This window comes from Rattus rattus, chromosome X (assembly GCF_011064425.1).
Source record: "Rattus rattus isolate New Zealand chromosome X, Rrattus_CSIRO_v1, whole genome shotgun sequence".
Classification (NCBI taxonomy): Eukaryota; Metazoa; Chordata; class Mammalia; order Rodentia; family Muridae; genus Rattus; species Rattus rattus.
Window position 1 is genome coordinate 42,258,237 of NC_046172.1, and position 18,296 is coordinate 42,276,532.

Consider the following 18,296-nt stretch of genomic DNA (forward strand, 5'->3'; position numbering starts at 1 on the left):
AGAAATTCAAAGGAGAGGCCTTCTCTTAGAGTCAGCACGCCTTCACAAAGCCAGCCAGTCTTAATGCTATCAGTAAGATAAAGTATCGGTTTAAGCCATTATGGCTTCTCCTCATGTGCCCTCTTTTGTTTGCAGTTGAATCTTCAGAAAACACAGCTTGTAATGCTCTCAATATCCAAGGAACCCACTCCAAGACCTTTTGCATAATAAATAACATAAACATTTACTCCTTTATGCAGAATCAGAAACCAATTTTCCTTCCACTCAGAGATAACCTCACAGCCATGCTTTTGAACAAACAGCTAAAGCAAAAGAATACACCTGGGACAAAATGTACTTACAGGCTCCAGTAGTGCTCAGTCCAGGGGCACGGTCAGGCTGCTTTGTCCTCAGCTCCCGAAGTAAATGGTTTACAGCTTCCCACTCAGACCTCAGATCTTCTAGCTTCCTCTTTAATAGAAAAGCATACATGTTACTGATTTTGCAAACACTGCCAATGTAACTTAACTCATCATTTTAGTATCATTTCTGAGAATATTCTCCATAAAGAACACAAATTATTACAGGAAAACAGTGATTTCCATATAGACTTTTAAAATTTTTTTAATTTAAACGGAGGTCATGGGAGATGGCTCAGTGGAAACCCAAAGTGCTTGCTGTGCAAAATGAGGACCTCAGTTAAGCTACCTGGCTAAATAGAAAAAAAAAAAAAAAACTGCGGTGGCAGCTTTCACCTGGAATTCTGGGTGCTCTGTGCAGAAATAGGTGGATCCTCCAAGATCCTTAGCCGTCATTCCAGTCAATCCATAAGCTTCAGACTCAGTGAAAGACCCTGTCCCAAAAACTATGGTGGATAAGTAACCGAGAAGACAGTCAATACTGACCTTTGTCTTCCTTGTGTGTACACATGAATATGAGCATCCACACACGAGCAGGCAGGCTCATACATATAAACACAAACAAATATCAATGTCCTGTGAGTCTAAACTCTTTGGACTTAAGATTTTAAAAATTGTAAAGTCAAGTCTTATGAGAATGCTTAGAATGTATAAACTCTGACTGTGTGACGTACAGCCATGCATGTGGGTACTGCCACTGCACAATTTTATCCCGTCTCCCTCTATAAATGTATCCAATATGTGTGAGGCCTAGAGATGATAGTCATGTCTCAAAAATCATAGCTAGAGCTACACTTCAATTGTTGCTCTCTACTCAGATATTTTGTTGAATGGTCTCAACAGCTCATATTTGAGTCTTTATAATACTTTCAGTTTCAATTGTTTATTTTGAATTGTAAATGAATTTGAATGATACCCTCAAATAATCATAAGAGACATCTCTTAGGATTACTTTGGGGTGGTCTCTAGGATTAGTCTAAGAGAATTTGGTTAAATAAATACAGTTCATAAGCCATTAACATTTACTCCTAGTGTATAACCAGTGGTAAAAAGTCACTGTCAAAACGCATCGAACTGTCCTTATCAAATATAGTTAAGAAAAACAAAAACCTCAGCTTTTCTAATATATTGTAAATAGATATTGATGCTTAGAAATATAGTTTTCAGTGATCGCTTTGAGAATATGAAAAATAAGTGTGGCTGGTAGCTGATAGCCAGTTAGGCCATGATGATCCCAGTAAGACAGACACACAGACACACAGATCAACATACTTTGAGAAAATTATCTTGGAAGAGAAAAGGATATCCCATGACCAGATTTAAAAGAAGGACAAGGGCACTTTGCCATTTCAGAAATGACAAGTATGTACTGCTGCTCCTTGAACAACCACGTGATTTAGCCCTACTCAGTCCTTCTGAAATATTACACTAACTTTGATCTTCGACTTGACTGCTTCTTGACAGCACACTTTGGAACATGGATTCCACTTTCTTCATCCCGCTTAAAACTAAAAGTTCCTAAAACAAATGGCGCTTGGTCCTTTTGAAGTGTTTTCTCCTCTGCTAATAAGCTAAATAGTTTTCATTTTCACTACCAGTTTGCTCACAGTAGTTACAAGTCGGAGAGCTTTTTATGTTTGCATATTAAAATAGTAGAACCTAGTCTGTGTTCTTAATAAGAAAGTACTCTAGCACTGAGCTACACTCTCAATTGAGGGATTTAGCAGGGTCATATGGACATTAAAATTGTATGATAAATAACATAAATGAAAGTAATATGATTCATTCTCTAATATTAATATGAAGTGATTGGTTAGGTTATATTTTACACTTAATTTAATTTACTTTTTTTTCATACAGGGTCTGATGTAGCCATGACTTGCAGGGAACTCATGAAATGTCTGGTAATGAACTTGAACCATTCCAAGTGCTGCAATGAAGGCAAGTCTAGTTTTATGCACTATCTGGGGATCTAAATTCAGATCTTCAGGTTTGAATGGCAAGCGTGTTATCCATTAAGTCATATGGCCACACACTACATATTGTATAATTATAATATTTAAATAAACATTTTATCAAGATTATACCTCAATCTAGTATATCGTATGTAAATCTTGAAACATATGTTTATTGTAATGTATTAACCATTCTTAGGAAAAAAAAATAAGCCATCAAGAAGTTCTTTGGAATGTTGATAAGACATATGCAGTAGAAGAAACTTGTTGGTATAAGATAAAAACCAGCTTAAGATAGTTATTAACAACAAGACAGCTTGAGGAAAGAAGACTTCCTGGATGTGACTGACTGTAATTGACATGACTAATGATGCTGTCACTTAGTAGGTTATATGTGAGGAAAGACTGTCCACATGTCTTATTTTGAGTGAAAGATTGTGATGTAACCCTTTGGCCAATTATATAAAAATTGTCACACCTTAAATTCGGTTTCTCATTGAAGTATATACTGAAGAGTAAGTTACATATACTATAAGGTTTATTTAAGCAATATTGTTGTTAATATAAACAATTAGTAAATCAAATTTGCCTTATCTTACTTTAGCAAGTAATTACATTGTTTCAAATCCAAATAATTCTCTCGTTTGTAAAGGAGCCAATGTTAACATTTCAAATACCTATACACATTTAAATGAAAATTAAGAAAAAGCTACATTTAAAATGAGTATGAGTATCAGAAACAAATGCCTAAATGTATGTGACTGTTTAAAGTGAGGGCTCTGAAATTAAGAGCAATTACTACTCATCCAGGAGAAGGTAGTTAGCTTCTTAGCACACATAGTAGATGGTTCACAGAATGCCTGAAGTTCCAACAGGATTTATTGCTCTCTTCTGGCTCTATGGACACCAGGCACATATTTGGTGCAAAAATATACATCAGAGTAAAATATGAATACAAATGAAATAAAATAAATAAATGATTAAAGCAACAAATGGCTTGTTTCTTTTGCAGTTGTTGATACCTGTTGTCATGATAAGTACTATAAGTTTTAATAGAGTCTGTATATGCAGAAAATACTGTCCTTGAATTTGATTTCTGAACACAGGCTTTCCTTAAATACTCAATCCTTCCTTCCCAGCCTTCCAATGATATAAATCATCATACTATTTTGTTGTCTTTTACTTTTGAAAGAAGTGATGTCCTCTCAATGTAGAAAATATTAATCTCATCAAATCTTATTACCAAATATATATCTTGGCAAAATAGTATTTTACTGAAGTTCTATAACCAATCTTCAAATACTTCTGAAGATGGGGGAATAATATGAGCATAAAACAGAAGTATTGCCAGGAAGGAAAGGAACATACATTGCAAAGAGACAGAGAGTGGAAAAAGGAATGGAGTGAGGCAGAAAGACTAAAGACTGACTGAGTTTCCTAATCATAAGTTAATAAAATAATTATGGTAACTTTATATCAGAGGTTTATACTCCCTTTATATTATATACTTTTTATCTCACAATATACTTTTATCTCAATGGTGAATCTTGAAAGAAAATATGGAATAAGTTTAATAGAGTATGTAAACTTCTAGATAGAGCAATAACACAACTAGAGAAGCTCAAAGGATACACACTGAAAATGAAGAAATAGCATCACTATTTTCAGATATGACAGTATACATAAATGACCCCCAAAATTCTACCAGAACTCCTATAGCTGAAAAACACTTTCAACAAAGTCGCTGGATACAAAATTAACTCAAATAAATCAGTAGCCCTCATTTATACACATGATAAATAGGCTAAGAAAGAGAGAAACAATACCCTTTACAATAGTTATGCATAATACAAAATGTCTTGGTATAACTCTAATCAAATAAGTGAAAGGTATGGATGACAGGAACTTCAAGTCCCTGAAGAAAGAAATTGAAGAAGAGATCAGAGGATAGAAAGATTTCCTATAGGCAAAGTTTAGAGCAGAGACTGAAGGAACACCCATTCAGAGCCTGCCCCACATGTGGCCCATACATATACAGCCACCCAATTAGACAAGATGGATGAAGCAAAGAAGTGCAGACCGACAGGAGCAGGATGTAGATCGCTCCTGAGAGACACAGCCAGAATACAGCAAATACAGAGGCGAATGCCAGCAGCAAACTACTGAACTGAGAACAGGATCCCCGTTGAAGGAATCAGAGAAAGGACTGGAAGGGGACTGAATAAGCTTGAAGGGGCTTCAGACCCCATGTGAACAACAATGCTAACCAACCAGTGCTTCCAGGGACTAAGCCACTACCCAAAGACTATACATGGACTGACCCTGGGCTCCAACTGCATAGGTAGCAATGAATATCCTAGTAAGAGCACCAGTGGAAGGGGAAGCCCTTGGTCCTGCCAAGACTGAACCCCCAGTGAACAGGATTGTTGTGGGGAGGGCAGTAATGGGGGGAGGATGGGGAGGGGAACACCCATAAGGAAGGGGAGGGGGGAGGGGTTAGGGGGATGTTGACCTGGAAACCAGGAAAGGGAATAACAATTGAAATGTAAATAAGAAATACCCAATTTAATAAAGATGGAGGAAGAAAGAAAGAAAGAAAGAAAGAAAGAAAGAAAGAAAGAAAGAAAGAAAGAAAGAAAGAAAGAAAGATCTTCTATGCTCATGGATAGGTAAGATTAACAGTGAAAATGGCCATCTCAGGAAAAGCAATCTACAGATTCAATGCAATTCCCACCAAAATTCCAACTCACTTTTTATAGAACTTGAAAGAGCAATTCTCAACTTCATATGGAAAAACAAAACAAAAACCCCAGGATAGACAAAATCATCCTGAATAATTAAAGAACTTTGGGAGGAATCACGATCTCTGACGTCAAGTTTTTCTCCAGAGAAATAGTCATAAAAACTGCTTGGTATTGGTACAGAGACAGACAGTAGATCAATAGAATCTAATCAGACTAAGGACTAAACACAATGTCAACCTGATGTTAGGGCAAGACTCTTCACTAATCCTATGTCTGACAAAGGGCTAATACGTAAAATTTATAAAGAACACAGGAAGTTAATACCAACAATAAAAAGAATTCAGTTAAAAATGGGGTACAGAGCTAAACCTAATTAAAATTGGGGTACATAGCTAAACAAAGACTTCTCAACAGCAGAATCTCAAATGGCAGGAAATACTTAGAGAAATTGTCAATGTCCTTAGTCATCTCAAAATCCAAGTTTAAATTTCCATGATGAAAACTCCCATGTAATCTTTGGGGGAAAACAAACAATTTTGAACGACTAAACCTTGGCCTACGTACGTGGAAACTAAGCAATAACTTTGCAGACAGAATTTAAGTTCCGTTAATGCTATTTACAAAGACAAACTGGTTTTGTATAATGAGGTTATTGACCTGCACTGTTTTAGAATGGTTTTGAACATGAGGGTAAGCCTCCTTAAATCTCAGCTAGCAACATTAGCCGAGAAACCAAAACTGATCAATACATAGCCAGTATTACAGGCCCTCAGAAACCTTTATCACAGTGGAAGCCATTAAAATGTTAGCCAGGTATGGAGAACAAGATAAACTCTACCTAACAGCTATTTATCATTTATCACTGGCTTGTCAATTGCAAATGGAAAACGTTGAATGGGAGTTTGTTTGTTGATAATTGCCCTGAGTTTCGAGTTCTCTCCTCAGGTAAGATCCTATAAATAAATGTATTCTGGACTTCAAAATGTACACAAAGAAAAGAAGGGAGTAGAAAACTTTCACTCAGGCCAGCTTTTTATTAAAAATGGTGCAATTATATATTTCACTAAAAATTCCTGACCCAATAACATACTGAAGCCTGAATGCAGGGTTTTTCTCTTTCATAAGAAAAAGCAACATAGCAAGAAAAGGTCACAGACCATATTGTGATTCGTTCTAGCTGTTGAAGACAGTGTGCTGCAATAGCTTGATTTGAATTAAGCCAAACAATATGAAGAGTATCAGGGTTGGCAAGCAAAGTAATCAAGTCCCAAAGAATTTAATCGACCTTGAAGGTGGTACTACTTTTTGTATTGATGGTACCACACCAGGACAGAAATGAGTCCTTTTATGCAATGATTTGTTAATAGAGTTAAGATCACTATGTATAAATAGGATATGTTGATCAAAAGGACAGCTTTACCTCTGTAACTATAGTATGGCCAATATTTCCTTACAAGTTAACTGAAGTTATTATAAATAGACACTGGCAATGGCATGTGTACAACAGGGGAAGCATAACCTATTATGAGGTAATAGATATTGCTAGAGGTTGCTTCATTACCTTCACTGGCTGAGTGCTTGGTTTTTCCTTATACAAATGCTGCCCTTTAGACAAAAGCCTTTCCACATCCGGTTGTTTAGCTTGAACTGTTACTTCAGTTTCCTGGGGAAAAGAATGCATACAGTGCAGATTAACTTCACAGTTAGCAATAAAATTACTAAATTTAAATATACCCTTAGAGACTCTGCATGCATTGCGGATCAATTTCTGCATGGTACACAGGGGCATAAAATGTAGCTTTTGATGCAGAGAAAATAAATACAGGTTCTTGTGAAATACACTAACATTAAAACAACCCAAAATCCCTTGAATTGTATCATGATGATATTGTGGACAAGCAGAGATATTGTACACTTTTTTAAAAGTAAAATCTAATGATGAAAGGTATAATTTATCAGTATAATTAATACATATAAACAGCAGAGCACCAATAATCTTAATATTTTCTGTGACTTACACACTCCGTATTTTATAGGTTTCTATTTTGAGCTACAGATCTAAATTGTCTCTTTCCTTGTCTCTCTCACACACCACACACACACACACACACACACACACACACATTCACTCACTTTCTGTAGCTGTGAGTGTACATGTAAGACAAAGCAGATAATTCTTTACAAATCACTGTTGAAATTAAGTGTCTTTCCAAAGAATAAACACTTAAAGCACAGTACCAACACTTATTATTTATTAAGCAGTCAAATTAAACAGGCCTTTTGAGGAGCGATTAGATTTTTTTATTGTTTGCTTTTTCCATTGCCTGAGGAGGACTAAAGCATGGCAAAAACACAAACAGCCCTTTAGGGATAGGAATATAAAGTGTTTTGTTACTGACTGCTGTCTCGCTCTCGTGGAAAGAACAAAAGCAACACGCATAAATTGAAACTGAAGGAAGCAAAGTTAAATATTACAGAAGACTTTTTGGATGGAACACTTATTAAACACTGGGATGGAGTATCGATTAATCAATGTCGTGCATCTGTCAGGGCCTGAACATCCTTTCTCAGAGCTGCTTTTGATTGACCCACATTCTTGTCTCCCTTTTCCTATCCTGGTACCTCCAGGCACTCACTGGAGTGTGTACTGGTTGTCCGGATTTAGTTTCCTCTATCCACTCTATCCACTGTGCTCCCACATTGCCCCCAAAGTCAACCAGGGTGGGAATCTGTGAATTTAAGATACTATAATCTGGTCATGCACAGCAGGATGTCTTGAAATATATGAGCACTCAGCACCTGCTCCTGAGAGAAACTATTTGTCTCATTATAATTAAAATAACTACAAGTGTGAGGCAGGTGCTTTGGTCAAAATGTTTCTATCATTAAGAGTTTATGCTGTATATTAATAAAATAAGAAACTAGTTGACTTTCATAGGACAGCTCATCAGCACTCTTAGTCACCACTGCCTGAAAGGTATTGTGCCTTAAACTATAGTACCTGGCATGACAATAATTCTTTGATAAAAGTAGAATACTTCCCAAGATCAGAACAAGACACATCTATTTACAAGACCTGGTTTCCTAATAGGATTCTGACCACTACTCTTTCTCCCTTAAATGGCTCAACTACAAAAAGACATTTTGATGTACTGAATGTTCATACTTTGTAAAAATAATGAGAAAATAAATTACCCCAGAGAAGTGAAGAAAGTGCACATGGTTAGCAAGGTCAAATTGTTTTAAAATTAGAACAGTGGAACTGCTTTTTCCATCTGTACATGTAGTATTTGTGTGTGCCATGCATCACCAATATAAGTCTATGTCCTGTGTCTATGAACATTTCTGGAAAGACGCTGTGTCTGCAAAGACTGATTCACTGATTAGAACTGCAGTGATGTGAAGAGGATGTAATGCTGCAGGTTAAGAGCCTAATTATCTCATGGTGTGCTACTTTTAGCCACCTAAATATCTGTCCCTTGCTCACCTCTGTGTGAGAACTAAGATCCTGTGACTAATAGATAAAACTCTTAGAGTCTTTTAACTTAGCAGACTACTAGCTTCCAACAACTCCCAAGCTAAACCCATCAAGAGAGCATCTGAGATCTATAGGGGAGACGACCTTATCTTGTAACCTGCTTACCAGAGGTACCTATCAATGTATTTTAATATTGCCTTGATTTTTGATGTTCTTTGTTCTGCTGCTATAATACTTTATAAAACAGCTTCCATGTTGGAGCATGGAACCTTAGACAACCTAGGCAGCTCTGTGCTTCCTGGACTATGGTCACTCAAATTTGGCTACACAATAAAGATGTGTCATTCGCTTAAGCTTTGAAATGAGATCTGTGGTTTTTGCATCAACAGCATCCTCTCTAAATTACATGGACATTTTGCATTTGAAAGTAATTATCTTGAACCAGAGTCATGCTGTACTTGTTACACTTGACAGAGGAAAGTAGTTCTTAATGTGGGTTTCTCATTTTTATAGAGCACTAAACTCGGAGTAGGTGGAGTACTATAGTTTCTACAAAACCAGCAACTTCTAATATATCCAGACATGTACTCCTTTAGCTAAAAAGCAGAGATTCATCCTTACTTTCAGACACTCTCATTTCACTTTTCTTCACTCATTAAGCACATAAAAACGACATCAACCTCAAATTCCCCCCTTGAAGTGTATACCCCAAGATACAGAAAAGCTCAAAGTTGGTATTTGATACATTTAAAACAATTTTAATCTCATAATATTTATAGAGTTTTGCACTGGACCCCAAATTTCTTGTGTTGTTCATACCAATAGTATTTATTTTAATAAATAAAATATTACTTTTAATTAAATAGTTAATAAAATATTACTTGAATATACTCTTTAATAGTGGGTCTTTGACAGTCCATTACAGATCAGAGAGGGGCTCTAGGGCCCTGATCGTCCCCAGGGAATTGTTAGACATTCATGGTTTCTAGGTGAGGGAGATCATAGACTTTGTTGCTACTGGTAAGGAGTTAATGATCCAGTCAATAGTTCCAAAACTGTTCCCACGCAGGAGGCACTAGTCAAATTTATTGGGTCACAACAAACACACACACACACAATACACACACTAAATACACACCCACCCACCCACCCCCACAAAGACAAAGTGAAAACGTTAATTGTTGGAAGGGTGTTGGATGCCAAGGGGAGAGTGTAAGAGGCAGGGTATGTCAGAACATGGTCCAAGAGTGGAGGCATGTGAGGAGATTTCTGTGCACGTGTGAGAGCACTCCAAATAAATAAGACAAGAGTCTTGGGGCCTCAGTTTCTTCAAAAACAAGGAATTGTTCTTGAAATGTGCTTTTGTTCCCCTCCCATGTATAGTGAAGAGAAGTAAGCATATTTTAATTAATCTTTACACCTGCTATTGTTATTTGTTTATATGGAAAAACATGATTTTCTTTTGCCATGAGCACCTGGTTCATGTGATTATATACTGCTTGAACTCAGGAGGACTTTACACAAGTGACCCTTTTCAATCCTCAGGATGTAGATTGTCAGGTGTTTGGAGTAAAGTTGGTTACTGTATGAGACTTCAGTCTTCCTCGTTTATTGACCTCATTTTCCAATGTCCCACCACCTCTAGAGAAGTAAACAAGTGGTCTCATGAATCAGGGACCTGAAATCAGCTACGCAATAAGAAAGGTATCCCTCACAGGAGTTGAGTGAGAATAACGGGACATCAACCATGGAAGGATTTGCCTTATTTTGAGCTGGTTCATGATTTTTAAAATAAAGTATGAACACAAGTGTCAAAACCACAACTATCAAATTGCTTGCATGGTTGTTCGTGATTATAATCCCTTGTTTTCAGAAGGTGAAAATTTAGATGAAAAAGTATGGGGCGGAGTCTAAAAGAATATTGAAAAGGCATGTAAACAAGGGGGAAAGATCCCTGTTTAATTTTGAGTCCTTTGGGCATTAATTTAGATTGTTATCAAAATGCTTAAAAAGATAAGGAGTATATTAATCATGAGAAAGAGCTGTATAGTTATTAACATGAATATAAACCAAATGATCAAACTTCAAAACTGGTAAAATAGAAGAATAACTATTTTCTTGGTCAGGCAAAATCGAGAGTAAAACCAGTGGCACCCATGACTATGCAGGTGAAAACTATGCTTGCTCCATTACTGGATCCACCTTTAAATGCATAGCCTCTAGTGCCTGAAGATGATTCTGAGGCACGGGATGAGGAATTGGCATTCATTCTCACCTTAAATTCTCTCCACTTTTTGATGAGGACTTAAGAGTGCCTATGAAAAAGCTAGCTTTACAACCTAGGCAAGCTAGGTCCCAGCATGAAACACGAATATATTTTGCAATCCTCCCCAGCTTCATGAGTTGGGCTTCCTATTTCTAATGCTCTAACCATTCTATTAAAAAAATCTCTAGAATGCAAGATGGTGTTGGATAGTCCTTGAATATTACCTTGGGAGGTAAGAAAAGGTCTACAGCTCTTTGAATCCAGACTAAAAGAGGCATTTGGATATCATGTGGATACTTCCTTTAAACTTATTTTCCCCACTAAATTGTCTCCTACAGGTATTATAGCACAATAGGATAAACCTTTGAAATGGATTTATTTACACCATAGGAGACAGAAAATAATGCCTATTTACTCTCCTTGCTCAATTCATGATTCAGAGGAGCACCAGATGTCAAAATTATATGAATTTTTATCCTTGCTTATTACATTACATTTAACTAACAATCAGTTCTTAAGAACGTTACAGAATTCTATGGATTTTCAAACTTCATTTACAGATTATTATAGAAAGATAGGAAATCATTATTCAGTTGGCAGCTATTGAATTTTCTCATATGAACTGAATTTGTGATTACAAAAAAATTGTCCACCCTTATCCCATTTCACAGGCAGATACTTATTTTATTGATGGCTTATCTAGGTGCATAGGAGAGATTCTGGGTCCAATATTCATCTATCTATTAATACTTCATTTTCCTCAGCATAACTGTTAGAACTGTCTGTTTTGGTTCATTTATCACAGTTAAGTCATGAACCTTTAAATATCATTTTAGATTCTACTTATATTGTAGAATTATTTCTGGCAACAGAAGAGTGCTTTCATTTTGTCTTCACAGTCTCTTATGCTTCCATTACTACAAGAAGTACAACATCTGGGGAAAACCCACATACATTCTTTGTTTTTTATTCACAGGCATGATATCCTCTAGACTCCCTGGTTTCATTGCAGTAGAAAATAAGCAAGTTGATGCATTAATCTTTCTTATTTTTACATCTCCAGATGAATATTTGTAAGGAATATGCCTCTGTCATTGTCAATGGATCCACTAAAACATTATAGATTCCTCTTTGGCTCTTCATGCCCAAAGTCATATATATATATATATATATATATATATATATATATATATATATATATATATATTCAGAAATAAAGTCTGTCCACATGGGTCCAAATTAAGGACCTATGCAGCAAAAAAGTTCAGTCTATGAAACACCTATGTCCGCTGAGAACCTATTGTTCTGGTGATGCTAAGTTCTTTGACCTGTTCACCTGCAGTGAGTGCCTCTGAAGACGTGTTATGTTTTTCATCTTCCTTTGCTTTCAATTCTGCCCATGTTACCTTTAAAAATGACTGTATGTTTATACCTGGACCTTGGATCTATAATAGACTCATATATTTATCTGAAAAGTTGACTGTATTTATTTTTTCTTTTGGATTTAAATTACTTCCTATTTGCATAGAGCATAATTAATTTTGTATTTCTATTAAATGGAAAACAGGGGCTTGCTTTGTAAAAGACCCAACAACTATTAATCATATGGGTCTGTTTTAAGATATCCTCTAGCTCTTTCTGATCAATAAAAAATATAACTGATAATACTGGACATAGTTTGTGATCTATGTACTTGGTGGCAAAGTAGTATACACAATGCAATGCTTTCACTGTTAAAATATTACAATTTGCATGCTTGAAGGATACCCATGCATCAAATAGCAATTAGATTTATCTACAGCATCTCAAATCAAAAGCACCCTGGATATCCCACTATCAAAACGTAAAACGGAGAGGGGAACAATGTCACAACATGGTCTAAGAATGGAGTCATATGAGGGGTATTCTGAGTGCTTATGAGAATACTCCAAGAAAATAAGACACATCATTTTGGGACTACAGTTTCTTCAAAAACATGAAAGTGTTAATTGGAATTTGTTTTTCTGCTTTTCCTAGGTGTAGCAAACATGGACATGTTTACTTTAGATTATTCATTACAACTGGATATTTTTATGTTTACATGCCTTTATGGATAAACATGTTTTTGCCATAAGCAGCTAGTTCTTGTTATTATATACAAATTGAACTCATGAGAACTTTATACAAGTGACCTTGTCTGATGTTCTGAAAAAAGTTTTTTATTGTATGATACTTTAGTCTGCCTTATTTATTGGCTCTAGTCTTATAAGTTCCACAGCCCCTTGGAAACAGGGTAGGTTCATCAAACATCATCATGAATGTGTGAAACTATCAGAGAACATATTATTTTTAAAAATACTGAGTCCCTTGAAACATTGGAAGTAGGGGATGGCTGCAATTAAGACACCTTGTACACTTGTATTGACATTTTCAAAGAAAGATAAATTGAATCACGATATTAAAAAACTTCCCAAAACTATAGCAAGTACAAATTTAAGGTAGCTTTTAGTACTTTAATGTTATTTTTATTTACTTGTTAATTGTCACCATTGTTTTACACTTCAGAACTCTCTTTACTTTTGCTGAATAAAAACATACAATACATTGTGTTCATGTTTTCCTCTCCTCTAACTCATATAAAACCCTCCATATCTCCACACCTATCCTACTCTTGCTCTATGTTTCTCTCTTTTAAGGGAAACCAGGTATAAATTCAGACTTTCAAAAAGGTTCATAAATTATGAAAAATCTTACCAAAATTGTTGGTTTTTAGCCAAATGATTAACATCTTCTCCCCGCTTCATATTTGTTTACTATAAGTACAGAATTTGAAGAATTACAAAGAATAGGATTTATATGAAGCTGAGTTACTTAAGAACTGGATAATGAATTTTATATTACAAGGAATTGTCTGAATGAAATGCATATTTTAATTAGTGAAATTTTCATTGAAAAATAAACTAAATGGCCAGCAAGGCCAGCATCAGAGTACCCCACTTGTAATTTTGAGTCCCATGTAGGTTTTTGTTAGACAGAGGAAAAGGTGACATGCCAAATTAAATACCCAGGTTTTACAAATACAGGAAGAGAAAGAACATAGTCCTTTCGTTTCCACACAATACTTTTTGTTCTTCAACCAGGGACTGAAAATATTTTTAAAGCAAGTGTATTGAACATACTCAGATTTTTCTTCTCTTCTTTCTCTAAGGAATATAATACAGTAGCAGTTTTATTATATGGGATACTGTAAAAAATCAAGAGATGACTATATATAGGAGGATGTGATGAGGTTACATGCAATCACTATAGAATTTTATAGCGGCAACCATTCACATACACATTGATTTTAGTGTCTTGGAATCAATCCCTTCGCGATGATGCAAAAGGACAACTGTACTTTCCCTTTCCAGGTCACCAAAGTAATTCCTGATAAAATTTTAGTCCCAGTATTTCCTACTTTAGATGTGTTTCTAATGTCATCGTGTCCATTGCCTAGCACTGCCTTCTGTCATCACTACTGTCACCTCTTTATCTTTCCATGAAATAACACAATACTCAAATACCCTGGAGCACATTAATGGTGGTTTTATATAAATGCAACTATGAGTGAGAGGAATCACATATAGACCTCAGTTCTTAATGGCCTTCTCCTTGGCACATTTTTGGAGTGGATGTATAATTATATACACTTTTCATAAATCACTTTATAAAGGACATTATGCAGAATTTCTATACTCTATCTCATTCTATTTATTTACAGTATATATTTATTAGTAAAAAGACAAGTCGGTTATATAAGAAAAGTTATTATTGCTTGAAAAATCAAATATATATAATTAAATTCACTTAAATATTATGTAATAAATTTCTTAAGTGACTTTGTGAAAAACATACAAGAAGCTTATAATAATCTTAAAAAGGCAAATAATTGATTAAATGAATGTTTAAATTCTGATATAGTTTCATGTAAATAACATTTGCTGTACAAGAGCTGAGCAAGCAAACTGATGAATAAAAAAAATGTCTAACCATAAGCAAGTTAGAAAAAAGCCATATTGTAGCATACTATTTTATACACTTCATATACACCAATACACACACACACACACACACACACACACACACACACACTCACACACACACACTTGCATGCATGTGCACTTAAACAGAGCTACCCTATTACAAGGGAATGTATTTCTCCCAGAAGCCAAAGAATTATAAATAAAAAATTCAGAGCCAGATAGGGGACACTTCAACTCAATTTGTTGATCAGCAGATATCCCAGAGACTCCAGCCACAAACATTAAAGGACACTGCCATTTCTATTGGTTGCCCTCTAGAACTTGTAGTTAAGGCCCTATGCTGAATAAAGGTCAGAGCAATGACACATACCCTTATACCCAGCACTTCCGGGTCACAGGAAGAAAACTGACTTTGAGGTCAGCATGGTCTGCCAAGTGAGTTTCATACTGACCTAAAATTTCCTTCCTCCTAGATTTTAGTATCAGAACGTGCTGTGCCAGATGCATGGGGGAAAAAAGTCATCAGCAACCTTGTCTCTGTAAACTTTTCTTACTGAAAGAATGACTGAAATGACTTTTGTGTAATATATGCACAGTTGCAACAGTTCCATGACTGTTGGAGGAAAACCAAATACTTTTCTATTGGATCTAAGAGCTGCTCTGCTGGAGCAAAGTCATGCCTAACATTGAAAATCTGACCAAGAACACAGGCTCAGGAGCTCATAGGTTTTATAAATGAACTTGCTGCTATTATTTTGCTACATGGACATAGTATCAAAATTTATTCTAAAATAAATATCTCTATACCCACAGGTTAGTACAGCAGCTTAGTCCTCATCAGAAAGGCTTTTTGAGCATGGATGGTGCTTCATAAAAAAACCACAACTAGGCAAAGGGCAGAGAATAATTATTTATAAAATTATCAGTTTTAAATAGGATATTTATCTCACAATCTACACCCAAAGTTTCAGAAAAAAAAAGAAAAATGCATGGAAAATTTGTGAGAACTGGAGATTGAGAAGGACTAACATGACTGGACTTTTGCCTTCATAATTCACCATAGCTATAGATTCATGTGCAAGACTTGCAAAATATCAAGCTATCAATAATCCAACATGGATGGGGAAGGGGATCAAAACCCTGATCTCTAATTGAAAAGCTATCTACACTTAATAGCAGGTATGAAAGGGAATATCAGTTTTCTTTAGGGGTATGATACATATACTAACCACACGTGTGTGGGTATGTGCGTACGTTTGTGTGTGCGTGTGTGTGTGTGTGTGTGTGTGTGTGCGCGCACACACACACACACAGTCACCTGTGCCTGTGCATACATATACACATATACATACGCATACACATACACATACATATACACATAGACAGGTAGATAGACAGAGACAGAGATAGACAGACAGAGGCAGAGTTTCTATATATAGCATTGGCTGTCCTGAAACTCACTAAATAGACAATATAGATCCACCTTCCTTGAATGTTGGGAATGCTGCAATAAAAAACTTGCAGCATTACTTGCTGTAATAATTCTTACTATGTTAATTTATTCTACTCTTCTTTCATGCCAATAATTCCTGCAATGTTTCTTATAGAACACAAAAACAATTCTATCTGTTCAAACAGCAAGGGATGTAGATTTATTTAAAATATGTCTGTGGGTATATTGCCTACATCTTGTGCACCATGTGTTTTCAGTACTAAAGAGGGCAGAAGAGAGCATACAATTGCCTGGGATGGGAGTTGCAAATGGTGTTTAGCACCAGGTTAAATCCAGAGTTCTGGGATTCAAACATGGGTCCTCTTGGAGTATAGCTAGCCACCATCTTAACTTCTGTGTCATCTTTTCATGACCAGGAAATATATTCTTACATAGCTTTCAAATGCTTGGAGGGCAGAAGCATCTAAAGAAATGTTCAACATCCTAAGTCATCAGGGAAATGCAACTCAAAACGACCCTGAGATTCCACCTCACACCAGTCAGAATGGCTAAGATCAAAAACGCAGGCGACAGCAGATGCTGGTGAGGATGTAGAAAAAGAGGAACACTCCTCCATTGTTGGTGGGATTGAAAGCTGATACAACCACTCTGGAAATCAGTCTGGAGGTTCCTCAGAAAATTGGACAAAATACTATTTGAGGACCCAGCTATACCACTCCTGGGCATATGCCGAAAAGATGCTCCAACATATAACAAGGATGCTTGCTCCACTATGTTCATAGCAGTATTATAGCTGGAAGCTGGAATGGATACAGAAAATGTGATACATTTACACAATGGAGTACTACTCAGCTATTTAAAACAATGACTTTATGAAATTCATAGGCAAATGGATGGAACTAGAAAATATCATCCTGAGTAAGGTAACCCAGTTCCAAAAGAACGCACATGATATGCACTCGGGATAACTGGATATTAGTCCAAAAGTTCGGAATACCCAAGAAATACTTCATGGACCACATGAAGCTCAAGAAGAAGGAAGACCAAAATGTGGCTGCTTCAATCACACTTAGAAGGGGGAAAATAATCATAGGAGGCAGAGGGAGGGACCTGGCTGTGAAAGGGGAGGGGAGGGCAGTAAGGGGGTTAGGATCAGGTACAGTGACATAGGAGAGGATCCCAGAGGACCAGGAAAACGAATGGAAATATGCGGCAGTGTTGGGTGAGAGATGGGAGGAACCACTAGATAGTCCCAGATGCCAGGGATGTGAGAACCTCCCAGGACCCAGTGGGAATGACATGGAGTGGTAATGCCCAACAGTCTGGATATGGAACCTGAAGAGACCACCTCCAATAGATAGACATGACCCCTAGTTGAGGGATGGGGTTACCCACGCAGCTCAAAATTTCTGACCCAGAATTGTTCCTGTCTAAAGGAAATGCAGAGCCAAAAGGTGTAGCAAAGCCTGAAGGAAAGGCCATCCAGAGATCACCCCAACTTGGGATCAATCCCGTGCCCAGACACCAAGTCCTGACACTATTGCTGATGCCAAGATGTGCTTGTTGACAGGAGACCAGTATAGCTGTCCTCTGAGTAGCTCTACCAGCACCTGATTGAAACAGATACAGGCAAATACTTACAGCCAACCATTGGACTGAGCACAGGGACCCTTATGGAAGAGATAGGGGAAGGACTGCAGGAGCTGAAGGGGTTGCAACTCCATAGGAAGAACAACAGTAACAACTAACTGGACCCCTCACAGCTCTCAGGGACTAAGATACCAAAGAAAGAGCATACATAGGATGGTTTGTATCCCCCACTACATATGAAGCAGAGGACTGCCTTGTCTGGCTTCAATGGGAGTGAGTACACTTGGTCTTAGGGAGGCTTAATGCCTCAGAGAAGGGGAATGCCAGAGGGGTGAGGTGGAAATGGTTGGGGGAGCACTTTCTTAGTAACAAAGTGGAAGAGGAATTGTGTAGGGTAATCATAGAGGGGGA

The 18,296-nt window shown here is 36.7% G+C and overlaps 1 protein-coding gene across 1 annotated transcript in view; it reads right to left on the reverse strand.

Moving 5' to 3' along the window:
• The window catches only part of LOC116887851 (dystrophin-like), a 232,215-nt gene that overhangs the window by 136,074 nt on the left and 77,845 nt on the right, over positions 1-18,296 (reverse strand). The window contains exons 5-6 of the mRNA XM_032889355.1: positions 6,659-6,760; positions 342-450 (exon numbers count right to left, since the gene is read on the reverse strand). Coding sequence (XP_032745246.1) covers positions 342-450; positions 6,659-6,760 — 211 coding nt within the window. The remainder of the gene's footprint in view (positions 1-341; positions 451-6,658; positions 6,761-18,296) is intronic.